This window comes from Saccoglossus kowalevskii, chromosome 18 (assembly GCF_978046115.1).
Source record: "Saccoglossus kowalevskii chromosome 18, keSacKowa6.1, whole genome shotgun sequence".
In the NCBI taxonomy this organism is placed as follows: Eukaryota; Metazoa; Hemichordata; class Enteropneusta; family Harrimaniidae; genus Saccoglossus; species Saccoglossus kowalevskii.
The window spans coordinates 27371556-27390447 of record NC_140658.1 but is presented as its reverse complement, the minus strand read 5'-3'; the positions used below and the strand labels follow the sequence as shown (position 1 = coordinate 27390447).

The window sequence follows — 18892 nt, the reverse complement described above, 5'->3', positions numbered from 1 at the left end:
AATAGTTATAATTTTATCGCGTATCCGGTACCTTCTTTGTTTTTTCTAAAGGACACGTCCATCCTGTGTTCGTCTGTTTCTGTGTCTCCTTTCAGTGCACTTGGCTGTTTTGTGGTTATCAAACACAGATCTTCCTATCATAATAAATACATAGAAATATACCATAGATGGCATGCTAATTTGAATATTACACTTTGTGGCGCGATTTTAAATATTTTTTTTCTTGTTAATGCCAGATCATACCTTAATCCGGGGAAAAACAATGCGTGTCAGAAATTCATATGAACCGAAATAGTTCATAATTTAAGATCACAAACTGATATATAAATTTAAAAGTATTTATAATTTAAAAGATAAGTTAAGGATAATATATTCATTTATCAGCAGTACTTGTCCAATTGCAATAGATATTTTCCTTTCATAAACAAATGAATTGCAAACAATACCCAAGCTTACACAATTAACGTTGATTATAAACTTACTATAATTCAGATCCCGTGTTCAAGGAATGTTGCTTTTATTTATTGTGTAAATTAATGTACTGATTAAGGCAAAACATTCTATATTAATATATGGTATTGTATTTGTATCCCTTTATACGCCCTGTGAGTTATTAGTCCAAGTTCGGTTTGTTTCGCTTAGAGCCGAGCTGAAATGCCACCCTCGATATAAACTTCTCGTTTAATCGGTCGGGCTTTTGCTTCTATTGTTCTATTTATAATGATCTGCAATCAGCACTACACATAATTACAGAAAAGAGCTGGACATGTCCCGTCTGCGTCTGTTTGTTTGTTTAACGGATTACGTGTCGGTACACTGATGATGAAACTATTTCTATTATATAACTTGCTGAAATGTTGACAGTGGTGTCGTAAGGTGGTAAACTATTCAAATGCGTCCTGCAATTACTTTTTCTGCGTTTGATTTCGATGAACAGCACAAAATGTAATCTGATTGTAATCTTTTGCAGATTGCAATTTGAAAAAGATTGCAGGAAACTAGTTAGTTTGATCATTATCTCGCGAGACAAATTTAGCTATCTTGTGTGAGTACACGTCGTATGGCAGCGACCCCCTAGGTAACTGAAGAATTACCTGTTTCATTATTATCTCTGCAATATAAGTAATCCGCGAAACAGACAATGTAACTAAACATTTTTTTCAATGTCTTTTTTTCAATGTACGTCTACACTTAAAGCCTGGGATTGGTAAAGTGCAGCCAGTGTGATATGTGATGAAGATCAAATTTGATGTCTCGTGAATTGCGAGATGATCGCGAAATCGCAAAACAAACGTTTTAATTTCGTCACAGATTGTTTTCTATTTGCATTACATGCTTTTGTCGTTTTTGTTTAGGGTCTCGCTCATTTCTATTCCACAATCAAACCTTTCATTGCGCACATGGCTATCAAATTTGCATACCTTTCTCTTATAAATTATTGATTTATGATTTATTGATTTATTTATTATGATTTATTGATTTATTGGGTAATCAAAACCAAAATGAAATCCGACAATACACCTTATTAGCAAATGGCTGCCGAGATCTCGCTGTGAGTGAGAGTGCCACGAGACTTGGTTTTGCAAGCGCAGCAACCACGTTCATTTAACCATGGATGTACTACATCCATGATTTAACCTTTGATATGTTACCTCACAGTGCAGAAATGGAGGGAGGGTCGTCACCTGCGCACGCGCGGGAATTGAGTCCCAAGCGACGATAACAACACACTCTAAAAACGCAAAGGCTCATGGGTGGACGCTTGTTATTAGTAAACAGTGACACGCTATGGCCATCTGACGCATGCGCAGGTGACGACCCTCCGCTTTATGTTACGGAGTAACGTATTGTGCTATGATACATACGCCTGTTTAGCTCCGTTGTCATCAAAGATAACAGAGCGGGGCTGTTCATATAGGTGATTGTCTGTCGTCGTCCGTCCGTCGTCTGTCAACAATTGCATTGTCGACTTCTGCTTGAATACTACCAACTCAATTGCTTTGATACTTCGTATGTAGGTACCTTGGGTGGACCTCTGTCAGATTTGTTCATTTCGTGACGATATCTTCAATTCTCTATTTTTGGCAAATATTTTTGTCATTTTTGGTTTTAAAAAATGTTATTTTCGACTTCTACTTGAAAACTACCAGCTTAATTGCTTTGATACTAGGTATATGTTGGTACCTTGAATTTTTGTTAAACTCTACCAACCCGATTGCTTTTATATTTGAGGTGTACATTATCTTTGTGAATAATTTATTCTTGACAGCGGAGATATTTCGACCGTCAGATCGCTTCTTGCGTTGATTGTGAGAGCCCCATTTTGAATATACATTAATGAAAGTGTCTGTTGTATGACGCGTTTGTTCAATTCACGCAACTTAGGTCAAATCTTAGTCACCTGTCGTTCACAATGACGCTTCATTGAACGACGTTACCGCTGACACACACACTAACTTCGTGTAGCAATAGTTCCGTTGACTTTGCAATAACCTGCTGACAATTATATGTTATCATGCTGCTTTTACAGCTTTCAACAGTTATTTCGCTATTGTTCAGATTTATATATTTAGATCATCTTTACTGTATTAACCTTGTTGTCCAGTCTAGTAATTTAGTGTTCGGTTGTGCGTGTTTTCTAAAGTACATGCCGGCTAGCGTTTTGCTATAATTGCGTCGCCATTTTGGGGGGCCAGCTGTTGGGTTTTTCCTCAGACTAGTTTTATCATATCGCATTGCCAGGCAGTGTAAATAGGGTTTTAGCAGTTTTCTCTTTTGTAATTTTAAAAAAACTCATGTGCACTATTCCTAATTGCAGTGGAAAAAGTGGTATGTGGTCAGAGTCAGGGTGCACAGTGGACGAAGAGAACTCCAGTAATACTTACCTTACATGTATCTGTACACATCTGACAAACTTTGCAGTGTTGATGCAAGTAACGGAATTCGAGGTAGGCATTTGATAAATAAATGAGTTTTATTGCGCGTGATATTCTGTCTGATTGCGTCAGCCTCGTTCTAGTTGTATTGTGACGCACACCGTGACGGTCACCGACTCTTGCATACAAACACACATAAGTAAAATAAATGCAACTCTTTCAAGAATTCTCAATGTTAAATATTTACTTGCCATTCAGTGGTGTAATAGATCGATAAATTGAAGACGATTTTAGTGATTATTATTTCAAAATTGGCTACGAACGAGACAGCGGATGGTATGACGTGCTCAGACAAAACATACCACGTGACACTCAAACCCGTCGTTTTCAAATGAATTGGTTAACTCACAGTCCCTCTGATAGAGGGACTGTGGTTAACTTAACTAATCAATGTATATTAATTCAAAACCAGCGCTATCCGGCGAACATTTTTAAAATCTATGCGGAAAAGTCAAAATAAAAACAAACAATGTTTAATCGTATGACTTAATATCTAAACTGTTAATATATTGTTTTACAATGTATTTCTTGAACGCAATACGCACTAAATAAAATAGTTCTTCCTTGCTTAACCATTATTTATGGATTGTGATTAACAACCTTACTTGGACAAGAGACATTTGTAACCAAATTAATGACAAAACGGATTAAAATTGACTCTAATTAGATTATGATTCAAACAATCCCACTAATAATCTTTGGATTAAAAGTTAGTTTTCTGTATTTTGAACACAAAATGGTGTGAGAATTTGAAAATTCTACTATGCTTCTACTTCGTTTGAAAACACCAATTTAATTTGGGAAAATAGTTATTAACGATAATGCTTGCTTAAAGCGGAAGGGTCGTAACCTGCACACGCGCGGGAATTGAGTTCCAAGCGACGATAACAACGCATGCTAAAAACGCAAAGGCTCATGGGTAGACGCGTGTTTGTAAACAATGACACGCTATGGCCATCTGACGCACGCGCAGGTGACGACTCACCCGCTATAAAGTGCCACGGTTTTCGAATAACGTGTAAACAAACAATATATTTTACACACGTTTTTTACGTCACATGGGACCGATATTAAACACGATTGACTGTCGTGACGCGTTCTGTAACAGATAGATAACCAGTTACCTTGAATAATTGTTATATTCAATGTTTAATATTAATTGCCGCTCGTTTCCGCGTACATGGCCTTATATATTATCAGAGGTACATTACTTGGGGTTTGTAACTACGGTGACATGATACCAAGATCCCGTCACAATCTCGCTCTCGCATAAGCGTTCCAAATGCGAATGCGCATGCCCGAAGTAACTAGGATACTGGGATGTCCAGGTGGATCAAAATAGCTGCCCACGATATGACGGATTACGAGAACTATATTTTCTGTACATTTTCGATGTATTACATTTTTCACTATGATAGTGACAAGAAAAGTTTTATTTTTTCATTACAAACCTTGAACATTGATATGTGTCATGTCAGAAGGTCGTAGCCTCAGTCTCGCTATCTACGAGAAGAGACTTGAATGGGATCTTGACATGATGTCACCATACAGTACTATGCGAGTTTCAAACCCCAAGTAATGTACCTCTGATATTAATCATATCCGAGATACCTTTGAAGCATTTGATCCGTCATCGTTGTGATTACCAACCAGTCAATATTCGTTCTTGGCTATTTGTTTAAGAAGATAGCTTCCATGTACCCGGGGTTAGCAAACACAATTGATATTTACCTTATCGACACGAGTGTTCAAAATCTCGCGTTGACCGCGAACGGAAGCTATCGGCTTAGGTAAATAGCCACGAATGAATTTTGTATGATCTGATAGCTCTCGCGTGCGTCATACTTTAGGCGAACAGTGGACGTGGTAATGGGAGAGAATGACACACTATTTGAGTGGCAAAATCAAGTCTCGCAGCACTCTCGCTTTCAGCGAGATCTCAGCAGCCAATTGCGCCTAAGGTCAATTCACACTATTCTAATCTGTTGACTAATTAACGATAGGTGCGTAAGTAGATAACGACAGTACCACACCCTGAGTTTCACTCATACAGGCTTCGTGCTTGCAATATGTAGGGTTTATAGTTTGGTTTAAAGTGCAACTCAGGAAGTGATTCAACTCGGTTTTCAGATGAAAATTCAAAATCAATTTAATTCGTCTTTTCCACCCTTCATTTTTGTACGATCTCAATCGTAGATGAGTAGTCAAGAAAAATCAATTAATTGGCTTCAATTCCATTACTACACCGGTACAGACAAATTGCGTCTGTATTTATTTATGAATGATTTTCTGTAAATCGCAACTTATACAAAAGCTCTTCAATTATTTCCTATATTTTCAATCATCTGTACAAAAGGTCGGAAACGTACTTTGATGGTCACTGTAATTTAAAACTAAATCGGGAAAATTATTAAAGTTGGAAATATTGTCGTCGTCAAGGAAATGGCACATTCTGTTTATGCATTTCATTATTTTGTTTTCAGTCTCGGGAATATAATCTGACTCGATATTCATTAAACTGCATCAAATCTCTGTCGGGTTCAATAGGAGGATGAGATCCCACTGTAATTGTACACAGGTACAACTTACTCCAAATGTAAATAGATATAGTGTTGTGTCACGTGAAAGACAACAAGTGATGATGCCTCGAAATCAATCGCAAAGCATTTTGGGGCATCATTTTGAAGTCATTTATATTGATATCGGAGATACTCGGTGGTTCTGCTTCGTCGCGGAGAGACTCGGTCGCGTTCTGTGTGTTTTTTGTTTGTTTTTTACACTTTTGCGCTATCTTGATTTTTTTATAATTTCAATACTAATTTTGGATTTTAATAATAATCGACATATGTTACTATTTTGTTTTAATTGAATCGAGAAACTGGTTTATACAGATTTATATGTTGGCGGGAAAACGAATGGATGCACTGTAACTGGAATAGATAAGCTGATGGTTGTTTAAAACAAGACAGGAAGTATTTTATTATTATTATTTTTAGACAAATAAAATTTACTCATTTTTCATTACGTTCCTTTCAGATTCCACTGACACGAGCTCACTCATTGGCTCTTGAGAATCTTACGTATATTTGCAGTGTGACCTCAATATTCTGCCTCGTTATGACGCTGGGTTGCTACACCTACCTCAGGTATGTTAGAGCGGTGTATTGTGGGAAACTTCACTTCTATATCTCTTGCTATGTTTACATGTATTATATAGCATGGTCTTGCATTCAACGATGGGGGGGTGGCAATTCAGTATTTATGAAGAGGGTAGCTAAATTACTAAGTAATCGTTTGTTGATCCCTTTCATTCAGTTGACCACCCCTGATCTCGAGTTTGCCTCTCCCGTTCTTCAGATCTAAGGGATTGGTCAGTTACTTCGGCCTAGGGGGTCGGTGGATCAGTAGGGGGGTTACCCTGTTTTTGATTGTGCGATTAGGGGGGGTCACCCTGTTTTTGATATCATGTTTTCCAGAATTCACAGCACTCATGCATATATTTTTTTAAAATTTATTTCAGAACAAACGATAAAAAAATTAATCGTACAAAAGTGTTCTTAATAATAACTATTACCTATATTGCCTATAAATTTGTTGATGCGAAAAATGTTATAGGCTAAATATTTTGTGGTTAAAGTTGCCAAATAACTAACAGATTGTGCAATGCGACTAGAACCCCAATTATACAGTTAAGTTTTAAACATTATCATATCATATCATATTATTTTATTTAAAGTCTGAAGTCACTCACCATTGTATAAGATATTTACTGGATTTATCCAATTATATCAGGAGACGGGAAGACAACACAGCAATTAGTACAAAGAGCAGTGACAGTTTTTGTTCAGCAAGTCAAAAAAGTTAAATTTGTGAAAATGCTGATATATAAATTAAAATATAAGGGCATATATTGAGTGAGTACTCCACAGCTTTGCTTTTATTTACTATCTTTAGCAACATAGATTTCCCTCCTTCCTGCAGCCTTTTCTGTAGTAATTTTTTGGCTTTATGCTTCCCCTCCCCTCCTAAGGTCTATTAAATGCAAACGCTAAAAATTATGTCAAAATTATGGCAAACCATGATATTTTCAATGCACATATAATACATTTTGTAATCGTGTCAGAGCCAAAACTGTTAATGTTTCTTTGTTTTTTTGTTGTTTTTTGGGGGGCAGCATGTTTTAAGTTTTAAAATATAATGTTTTTTGGGGGGGTCACCCACTTTCTTTTTTATTTGATAGGGGTGGGTCAACTGAGATTTACAGCTGGCAAAATGGAATCTGCCGACCCCCCCCCCTAGGCCGAAGTAACTGACCAATCCCTAAACACAGGTATTCTCACGTTATGGGGTATCCTCGGGGCGGACATCCGGGCATTTTCACCGCCTGGCAACCCCGGCGGTGAAAACAAAGGCCAAACACTCCCAGAAAACGGTACTTTGGGATGGTTGTTGAGACTCCTCTGAACAGTGTAACAAGATTGGCCCTACGTGTGTAACATATATAAATGTGGTTGTTTAGGATTACTTCAAAGTTGAGTTAGTGTTGTTTTCTCGAATTTTCACCGGCTCGACCGGCGTTCCACAGCAGCGCGCACAGAGCCCATAGAAATGCATGGTACAGTGGTGCGCGTCTTAGCAACGTGGAACGTCTGTGACGTAGCTCCGCCCCGAGGATATTCTGAGGTTATTACAAGGATACTGCAAAGTATGCACGAAGACAGTACAGCGGAGAATCGACCGACGCGCAGCGGAGATTAATGAGACCGCGAACTGTCTTTTCCTCCCAGGAATACATCTTGGGAATGCCGAAATCCAAAACGTTTAGAACAGATTTAGCGAACTTTTTTGTGGGATCCGGTTAATCACCCACGCAGAGATCCATTTCTACGAATATATCTCTGCCACCACGAGATCGTATGCTAGTCGTTGATTGGTCGATGCTTCACAGTGGTACAGGTGTTCGATTTTCGAATCCGACGAAAGCGTACGCGTTTTTTTGTAGATTCTGGCTGTTTTCAAAGTGAGAAGCTCAATTTTTATTTTTCATAGCACAAACGGAGTGGCAATAGGGCGAGTTAGCTGTCAATACCACGAAGTGCTTTCGTTTGCTTATAATTTTTCACCTGGCAATCGACATGGCCGTCATCTTGATGAACCGAGTAATACCTTAGTAACCGTTATCCCGCGTTGAAATTATTTTCTTTTGTAAATTATAACTATTTCACCCTTGATAGTGCGTTTACGATGAAATCGATGAAATATTTTAAAACTTTTCATCAGTAGGAATAAATCAACACGAGACCCCTCTAATAACAAAAATACGCAAATAATTAAAATAGTAAAAGTCTTGTGGTGTTTCACCACAAAATGGCTGTGTGTGGTGGCAGAAATGCTTGTGGTGTTCTGGTCGCAAGGATCTCTGGGAAGGAGAATGCCTGGGGTCAGCCGTCTTTGTTTTCTATTATTAGAGGACGCTTACGCGCGTAATCGTTCCATATTTGGGATTCGCGTTTCCTAATATGGTGGGATAATAAAAATACCGCAAAATTACGGCACGCTGAAACTTATGGTGTTACGGTGACGGATTTCAAATAATTCAAATACATGTAATATGTATTTTAACAGTTATAAATTGTGCAACATGATTTCAATATAAAAAGTTATCAAACTAAAGTTGTATACAAAACATAAATTCTACAAAAACAAATATTACATTAAATGCATTTTCTCAACATGAAATGTTCTTTGCTTTTGGCCATGAACTCATCGATGAATGTGTCTATTTTCCTTAGTTTTTGGTTGACCATACATATTCAAAAACCGTAAAAAATATAAAAAACTTTGCTTAAATTATGGCAACCATCTGTCTGTCCAATTCACCTAAATTAAAATTATACGGAAAACCGGATGAGAAAAATGTTTGTGACGGGAGCACACTTGTTACATCGTTTCACGTTCAAGCATAGGAAAGCGGTCACATTCGCCTATTACCGCCGTGTTTGTCGTATAAATGAATATGGGGTTCGTACCATTTTGAAAAGTACGACATATTTACAAAGAGTATGCGTTTTGGATTAAACATAATAGCCCCGACTTGGAAAATGGCGCCTATGGTATATGAGTGGTTGGTATTTTACTATGTGGTTTATTTACCCAGGACACTATATTTGTATTCACGCACAAATGCCAAGTATATCTATTGGCAACGGTTTATCTAATGATGCACGGTGTGGTACGGTGCTTTTCACCATTATTAATATTACAATACATGTTGTTATCTACAGATAGCAAGGATGTTCACTTCGATGGTATTATTAATTTCACTGCGATATTTATATAATATTGATAATGCTACAATTGACATTTATTTATAATATTGTGCTAAACAAATTTATTTGCGAATAACGAATATATTACAACGGAAATTAATTCAAGTTGCCAGGAGTATAACAAAAGAAACCTATGTAGTAGCCATGCGTGTTCATTACACGCACGTACGCAATTATCTAAATGCCCGTATGATCAGAAAAATATATATAATGGGTTAGATTACTTGTAAATGCTGAATGCATACATTTGTGTATTGTTGAGATTGAGGTATTGTTACAGTATTATTCAAAACTCGTTTGAGTTCCCCGCGCATATGCCTTTCCTGAAAATAGCGCCCTCTAGTGACGTGCTTCTGTGACGTAAATAGACGACTTTCCCGGAAGTCGAAGATACGGCGTTTCGCATACGCGCGCATACCGTTTTGGGGTGTAACGTAAATTTGCACGCGTGATGTTGTGCTTCTTTGTGTACTAATCGACGTCACAAAAATAAAATTCCCTTCTATCAACTACCAGCTAACTGACATGACAAAGCAGGAGTATTTTTGCACCCCAGTCTCGCTACTTCCGGGAAAGTCGGTTGTTTACAACGCCGATATTGTTTTGATCTCTAGTCGTCTGCCAATGAATTATAACTGTTTTAGGGGGATTTGGTTTATTCACAGTCCCTCTGTGGTTTATTACTAGTATATATTGACAAAAGGCTCGGTGACGACTCGTTTTACTACACGGAAACACTTAATCGATAGAGGGCGCTACATATAGCAAAGTATGCTCATGGAGTTGGTTTGTAGTAGAAACGGACTTTCTGGCACCTACTAGTATTTACGTCACAGAGAGGCTTTGTCGCGGAAATATGGCGATAATATTCCCTTTAAAACTCACGTAAATTCAGTGACTATGCTGAAATCTATTCATATTTTCTCACCAACAGACTTTGGAAATCTCAACGTATTATACTTCATGCAAATCTTGCTGCGTCGTTGGCTATTGCGCAGACTATTTATCTAGTCGGCATCGAAGCAGAACCAGCCGTATGTATATTCCCATGACTTCTCACACATAATAACCATTTTTTAATATTTCCAAAATGTTATGGATTGTTGGTTGTTCGCTCTGTTCAATGGGCTTTAGACACAAATGGGTGACGAGATCTTGCTGGGAGCGAGATAGCCACGAAACATTATTTTACCCTTTAAATGGTATTCAATTTTATCCAATTATCACGCCAACTTTCCGAATAACATGGTTATATCGGCCAGGAGGACAGTTGATGCGGACCAATATTTGAGGAACAAAACAAGTTTTGTGGCCCCTGCTTTCCTCGAGATCTCAGCTGCCATCTGCATTTAACGCTACACAAAACTAAAAATATTGTCGTTTTCCCTTTTACTATTGTTCCCATTGCAAAGATATATTTAGTGAAAACAAATATAGAGAGAGTTTCACAAGATACGTTTTGATGTATACATTTCAAGCAATACAAAATTGACAATATTTTAATGGGATTTGTGTGAAGAAGATGTGTTTCCATTTTAATCTACGGGAACCGCTGCTAAAACGACATTTTCTCCATATTATTTTACTATTTTTCTCACACACAAAATAGAATGAAACAAAAATCAGTTCACGTACTGTTGAGTGATACTTACACAAATAAATATGCTCACATGTAAAAAAAATGTATCATTCATACCAGGTATATTGTTAGTTATTATTAGTTATTATTATTTTACCGTGAAACAACATTGTATGGGTTTAAACAACATTCAGTGACAGACGCCCAGTATATAAACACAGTGTAGTGTATATGCACTCGTTTAGTGGAACTACTACTGTCATTTGATTACAGCGTTGAATCTACGGTGGCACGGCTTGTTAAATCGTATTATTCAAATTTTAATGAACAAATCTCACAATGGTGGTTGTCATTCCGTGTGTTTTCCTTGAACAAGGTGAATCGCTTGTATATCGAATCCAACAAATCACCTATAATGAGAGCTTCATGTGAGCGATAAGCACAATTTTAATCTACATTATTGCTCCTTTCAGAATGCGTGATTTTCCGCTGAAATTATCTACACTTACGTGCGTAAAATTATGCGAAATGTTCGTATTTTTCGACCAACTGAGCCAGTCAATGTTTCGTTATCATTGACAACTGTTCTATGTGTTAATTAAACGTGTTTGTCAGGGGTGTCACGTGTTCCAGTGACGTTGGATTTAGTGGAAATACGTCGCAAAAACAACCGAAATGTCAATTACTGGAGATTTTCCGCCGATAAACACAATAATAATGACAAGTTAATAATAGACTGAGGCTTAATTTAGCACGATTTTCTTCGAGATTGCGAGTCATAATAAACATTGGCCAATTATTTCCCCATATCATCTAACTGGATTAATATCACACAATTATATTCCAGCAATTAGTAATTCTTTTATAATTTGATTTATATTTATAGAGTTTATGTAAAGTCGTTGCCGTGGCGCTGCATTACTTTTTTACGTCTTCGTTTGTCTGGATGTTTATAGAGGGGGCTAATCTGTATGTCAAATCCATATTTGTCTTTGCCAAAGAAATTCCAACAGCTGCATTGGCTGGCGTGGGATGGGGTAAGTCATTATCGGTGTAGCTATTGCGCCATCAAACATAACATTTTCTTTGCAGTAAATTAGTAACAGAGAGAAAGAAACAGCGCCTTCTAGTGTTGGACTCGATTTCCAGTCTACACAGGTACACAAAACAGCTCGCCGTCTTCCCTTCACCTGAGGCAGAGTCACAGTAGCGCAGCGGCAAAAAAAATGGAACCGAGTCTACCTAGTGTGTGTCATCGGACAATTCCGTGTAATTCCACGAAATCTCCTTGAAACTAAATACTAGTATTTCTATTATTGAATTAGTGCATTAGTGTCAGAGACAAATTCAGATGAAACGCCAATTGCCATGACATGTGACGGTGATGGTTATTATCAGTTTAAGATTCAAGTGATATTACGTCATATATTCGATCATAAATTGTTTTAACTTCAGCCAGAACATATTCAGAATCGACAAGATTATTTCTTGACATTTTTATGACAATTATTTTTGCAGGTGTTCCCTTACTCATTGTTGCAATATCGTTGGCAATACGATTTGACGGATATGGTAGTAATGGAATGTAAGTAGAGCTTATTGGTTTGTTTGTTTGTTAGATTGATTGAATTGTTAGGTGATTGATTGATTGATTGATTGATTGATTGATTGATTGATTGATTGATTGATTGATTCATCTATTATTCATTCATTCATTCATTCATTCATTCATTCATTCATTCATTCATTCTTTCATTCATTCTTTCATTCATTCATATTCTAAGAAAGTTCGAATTAAAAAATATATATATATATTGTTCTGAAATCCAGATGCTGGCTATCGTATGATAATGGTTTGATATGGGCATTTGCTGGACCAGTCATCCTTGTAATTCTCGTAAGTGTGTCCTTTGTCTTTCACACTATTAATGTTATTTGTAGGTGAATGGATTGAATACAATCGATGGGAATACAAGCGAGTCAATAAACATTGACAAGATATTCCCTCTCTCACATAATTACTCGAATTTACACTAAGGTGTGTTGACATACGTGGTCGTTATACAAGAATTAACTATGAGTTACGGAGGCAACAACTTTCATAATTTGTTGGAAGTAGATTGTTTGGCAGTAGACGTAGCAATCTTCGTTTGATGAATTAATGAAAACTCTAGAACTCAATTCTTTCAAAGTATACATATTGTCTTCTTTTAGTGGTAAAAAATATGTATATGTTTTCTATTCCGCAGATCAACGCCATTATCCTGATTCTCGTACTGCGTGTGTTTATGACTTTGAAAGCTAACGCAGACAAGACTGAAGTGGAGAAGCTCAGGTATACGAATCGATCATTCTATTTACAACACAGAAATAAAAACCTGCCCAAACCAGGCAACTATTACATGGTTATTCCGTAGCGGATCGGCACTGTGAATGGACGCGGCTAACAATTTGGGTTTCGCATACTCATGCTCATGTGCTTTCTCTATATCCTCGGGGGCGGACATCCGGGCATTTTCACCGCCTGGCAACCCGCGGCGGTGAAAACAAAGGCCCAAAACTCGCAGAAAACGGTACTTTGGGATGATTGTTGAGACTCCACTGAACAGTGTAACAAGATTAGCCCTACGTGTGAAACATATATAAATTTGGTTGTTCAGGATTACTTCAAAGTTGAGTTTGTGTTGTTTTTTTCGAATTTTCACCGGCTCGAACGGCGTTTCACATCAGCGCGCACAGAGCCCATAGAAATGCATGTACAGTGGTGCGCGTCGTAGCAACGTGGAACGTCTTGTGACGTAGCTTCGCCCCCGAGGATACGCCATTTTGACGTCACACAAGCGCTTCGAGAATATGACTTGAATTTGTTGCCAGTTCAGCGTTTTTATCTTACGAGGGATGCTCTTTTCAAGATGTAATGTCAAACAAAAATAATAAAACATGCTCAAAATAGTATTCAAACTTACATACATCATATTTAAACTAGTCCAAATGTTGCCGTTTTTTCTCAATTCACATTTTCTTTTTTTGTACGCAGTGCTCAGTGAACTGTATATAATTTGTAGTTTAATATTTTTTTCACTAGAATTGGGATTCGGGCAATTGTCATGTTGCAGCCGCTTCTTGGTCTGACGTGGTTGTTTGGTGCGTTTGCCGTCAACGCCGAAACGTTGGTGTTTCAGTATCTGTTTATAATCTTTAATGCACTACAGGTACGTAAACTTGGGAAACAATGTCTTCATTTATTTATGTATGGATGGCAATATTGTTTTTCACAACGCTTTTAATATTTTCGGAAAGGCATTCAGGTCATTTGAAAAAATCGTTATCTTAATTTATACATTTATTTATTCCGAAGTGCAAACAATGATTTACCAATTATATTTTGGCGGTATTTCTTTCTCAGGTTATTATATACCTTTATCCATATGGTATTTGGTTAGTCTTAGTAAAAGTGTATAGATTTTAGGTTTGACAGAAGGCACTATTTTATTGGTTGTCAATTCCAATAAATATGACAGACATTCTCTGATTGGGTCGGAAGCCACTCATGTGTAATCTTGTAAGTCGTTGGAACTTGTGACATGCAAGTTTTGATAATAAGCTGTCAAATATAAGGTTGATTCGAATAATACAATATTTGTTTTGTTTTTATTTATTTATTTACAGGGTGTGTTTATTTTCATCCTCCACTGCGCAATGAATGAAGATGTGAGTTTTCTTGAATTACATTCGTCATCCACCGTTCTTTATTGCTATATTCTATAACGCATTTCACAGACCCATGCCTAGCTTCTGTTCTCACGTGAGCATTGGGCCTTCCTTCGTCAATCGAGTTCTGCAGGAGGCGAATTTCCTTTAAACAAATCGTATTTAATTACAATTACAAATGTCTTAATTAATTCACAGGTGAAACAGGCTTTCCTGAAGAAACGTCGCGTGAAGCATTCGCATGACAGCGCCACCATGTCTCTTTCAATGCGAGACACATCATCGACAATGGCAACGAAAAGTGGTGTGGAGAGTGTCAAATTTTAAAGAAAGAACATGGCGAACTTTGAATGACATTTGTTTGATAGCATATCCAAAGATATAATGTATATATTTGTAGAAATGTACTTTCCTGTGGGTTGTACTGTACATGTATATTCTATTCAATCTTTCAACCAAACCATTAGAGTACTATAACTGGTTGATCTTTTACGAATTGCTTTTCACATTTTGGTGTGAATCGCTTTTACCTCCACGCAGTGTGTAGCTGCGATAAACACGTGCACTATCCCGCAAGCTAATACACATATTTTTTTCCCAAGAAGCAGCTTAAATGTAACAATTTGAAATTGACAGTGTTGGATTTCTGGCATGTTTATTCACCATGACTTAGACTGTGTTGGATTTCTAGCCTGTTTATTCACTATGACTTATCACCCTCCGTCCAGGTTCATGCATCCAAAATGGTGTCATTGTTATATACATATTCCTTGAAATACTAGAAAATACAAAAAAAAATCAAAATTATGAGAGAAACAGTTATTAAAAGAGGGATTTGTAAAAAATATGTTTTTTATTGCGTTTTGGTTCAGTTTAAATCGCGAGACCAGGAAATGTATCCAACGATTTGTAAATATTTATTTAGAATTAATCTAGAGCTTTCCCGTTTGATACGCATCCCAGATACTAGTAAGTCTTCATGCATCTTTTCTTTAAAAAGTTTTCCCAGTGTTGACAGATAATATATAACCCGTTCTCTATTCAAATTACCAGGCACAATTCTCTACACTCGCTCCGAACATAATCTTCCTTGCACTTGCACATTAAAACAACAAACATACAACACTTATCCGTTCCCGATCTCTATCCTCGGGGGCGGAGCTACGTCACAGACGTTCTACGTTGCTAAGACGCGCATCACTGTACCACGTATTTCTATGGGCTTTGCGCGCGCTGCTGTGGAACGCCGGTGGAGCCGGTGAAAATTCGAGAAAACAACACAAACTCAACTTTGAAGTAATCCTGAACAACCAAATTCATATATGTTACACACGTAGGGCTAATCTTGTTACACTGTTCAGGGGACTCTCAACAACCATTGCAAAGTACCGTTTTCTGCGAGTTTTTGGTCTTTGTTTTCACCGCGAGGGTTGCCAGGCGGTAGAAAATGCCCGGATGTCCGCCCCCGAGGATTCGTCAAACTAAACTATCACTATATAGCTCTCTTCTTTGTCTAGCCGTAGAACATTCCATTTTAGAGCAAAAAACTACTGCATTATGGGAACAATGCATCGCCTGTTCCGTTCCTCGTATCTCAGACATAATAACGGTGTCAGCTTTTTTATGTGCAAATATAGGCTTCCTCCTGAATCAACCATCCACCATATGTATATAGGAAGTTATGTATATTTTGGCCTCTCTCTTTTCTCTCTTTCTTTATTTTCCTCTCCAGTTCTGGTTCATTTATTATATGCAATTAGCCTGTTACCTGGGAAACGCGTATTTTTTTCTAATTTTTATACTACGTAAATTTCATGCATTATATGTTATATTATATTCAATTATTTACTCTTATGCGGTGAACTATTTTACTGTAAATAAATATACTGTAATGATTTACGTTAACACGTTCTTAAATCCGCCATTACTATTATTCCGACTTTATATTATTAATTTTGTATTGTTTATAGTAACAATGTATACACTAAAACAAGAGGGAAGTCTGTAATGTCATTGTTTTAGTTTGTCTGTCCATGGAACTATAAACCATAGTTCCATGGTCTGTCGGAGTAATTGACCTCAAAGTTGCCACTATTTCTGTAATGAATCCATGTATGCATGGAGGGTTGTCTTGACTTAGTCCCGCACAATGGAGGAATTGATAATACAAAATAATGTATTATATATTTTCATGAAATAGAAACGCAATTTTCAAACGTCATAGCCGCATATTGAGTATTTTAACAAAGGTCAATTTAATCGAGATCTCACTAAGAGCGATAGAGCCACGAGATTTATTTTGCACATCTAATAGTGTTTCATCCAGTTCCCTTCCGACGTGGCGTCCAATGTTCCAAATACGAACAGTGCACGTACGTAAAAGTATCGTAGCTCTCTCGCTCTTAGCAATATCTCGGCGTTCAAAGGCGTCAAATGTCTACTAGTATCACAGAACTGTTAAAGCGGGGGGTCGTCACTTGCGCATGCGTCAGATGGCCATAGCGTGTCATTGTTTACAAGCAAGCATCTACCCATGAGCCTTTGCGTTTTTGGCGAGCGTTGTTATCGTCGCCTGGGACTCAATTCCCGCGCGTGCGCAGGTGACGACAACTCCGCTTTAGTTGTGATTTCCCTGGTCGACAATCTGAGAACAAGTTTATGATTTTCAATGTCTATCCAATTATTGAATCCGGAGTACAACCACTTTCTGTACAAACTAAAACAATAACAGTCTGACAGATCTCTTGAAACTAAAACAGGCTACAGTTGTATGTAACATAATCTGAGCGGTATTTATTTTGTTATTTACTCTAGGGTTTTTTGTTGAGGGTGTGGCAGCTACTGTTCTTGTATTATTTAAATATTGCGGCTTATTGGTTAAAGAGCGGTGGTCGTCGCGCCGCGCATATGCGACATTTTTGTTAATAAACATTATTTTCCCCCACAATCTAACTCGCTCTTCTGACTAATTCATAGTACGAGTTTCGACCTGGACTTGCACTAATTACCGCCGGTGATTAATTTGATACTTTCTAATCACCAAAGAAATTATTTAATTAAAGCTTGGTAATGTCTCAGTTTACACTCGTTGGTCTTCACAACAGTCAAAGTCGCCATCTTTGTTTATATGAGACCCATATCTCGCGCATGCGTGGCGCGATGACCACCGCCCTTCAACCTATAGACCCTATAACGCAAGTGACTGCAAAGATCTCGTTGAATGCGAGAGAGCCACGGGACTTGTTTTGCTCCTCATTATCTCCCGTCATCGTGTCTCCTGTTCCATGGTTACGCATGCCAGGAATAGTGGACATGGTGACGGGAGAGAATAAAACACTATTTGAAAGGGAAAAACAAGTCTCACTCTCAACGAGATCTCGGCGACCACTTGTGTTAAGGTCGACTTACGTATTGCGTCATTGTTAGTGGAAAGTGCAGTGGCAGAGCACTGTCACATGTTTGCAATATGGTTATTCTACCCGTTCGTGTTCTGCGTCATCCACCAACGTATATTAGTTTGGCGAACAGTTTTGCACGATTCTAGACTAAATACGTGATATATCCCACAATGCACTATGTAAAATCGCATGAACAGACAAAAGAAACAAATGTGTTTCTGCAGTTCAGGTTAACTAAAAGTATCTTCATGCAGTCACGTTTTGCACCGCCATATTAGATGACGTCACTTCCGTCCACTGATATAATAGTATATTGCACAGGGATACATTAAATGTATACTCGCAGTATATTCGTATTTATACACAGAAATCGGAAAACATATTCTGTGTAATATATACTATAGTGTTTATTTATATACGTAATTTAAATAAATGATGAATATCACGTGACTATGATTTCATTTTTTGTATGATTGAATTTATCATGAATCTCTTTCCCAATGATATGGTACATGAAATAGCCGAATTGCGCCCTCAATTTTACAAACTCCGCGTACAACTCACAGGTCATTCGCGTGCCCGAAAGTGTTAATCGAAATAGAAAAAAAGCACAATAACGAACTTACCGGACACGTCCTTTAGACAAACTTTGGTACATATTTACATTGACCATGAGGTCCCTTTCCTTACTGATTTGACTACTGTGTAGTGTACTCGGCAGTTGTTTTTTTGTTTTGTCAGTTGTTTGTTTTGTGTTCATGGAATTTTGTACAAAAATCAACAACGGTTAAATAGGTATATTATTTCCATTTGCAGTATATCGTAGACAGTACTTGTATACTTTGTTCTCCAGCATAAATATCTGCTTGTTCAGAAGCATAAGATTGTAATGTAAATTTCGCTCATTAATGTTGCATGATGATGGTACCTCCGGGGCCT

The 18892-nt window shown here is 37.5% G+C and overlaps 1 protein-coding gene across 1 annotated transcript in view; it reads left to right on the top strand.

Annotated features, from left to right (window-relative positions):
• Nucleotides 1-18403, top strand: part of LOC102809973 (uncharacterized) — a 49715-nt gene extending 31312 nt beyond the window's left edge. The window contains exons 12-21 of the mRNA XM_085493047.1: nt 2819-2948; nt 5973-6082; nt 10200-10299; nt 11731-11881; nt 12363-12429; nt 12675-12741; nt 13094-13179; nt 13930-14056; nt 14514-14555; nt 14754-18403. Coding sequence (XP_085349173.1) covers nt 2819-2948; nt 5973-6082; nt 10200-10299; nt 11731-11881; nt 12363-12429; nt 12675-12741; nt 13094-13179; nt 13930-14056; nt 14514-14555; nt 14754-14882 — 1009 coding nt within the window. The 3' untranslated portion in view covers nt 14883-18403. The remainder of the gene's footprint in view (nt 1-2818; nt 2949-5972; nt 6083-10199; nt 10300-11730; nt 11882-12362; nt 12430-12674; nt 12742-13093; nt 13180-13929; nt 14057-14513; nt 14556-14753) is intronic.
• Nucleotides 18404-18892: the final 489 nt, after the last annotated feature.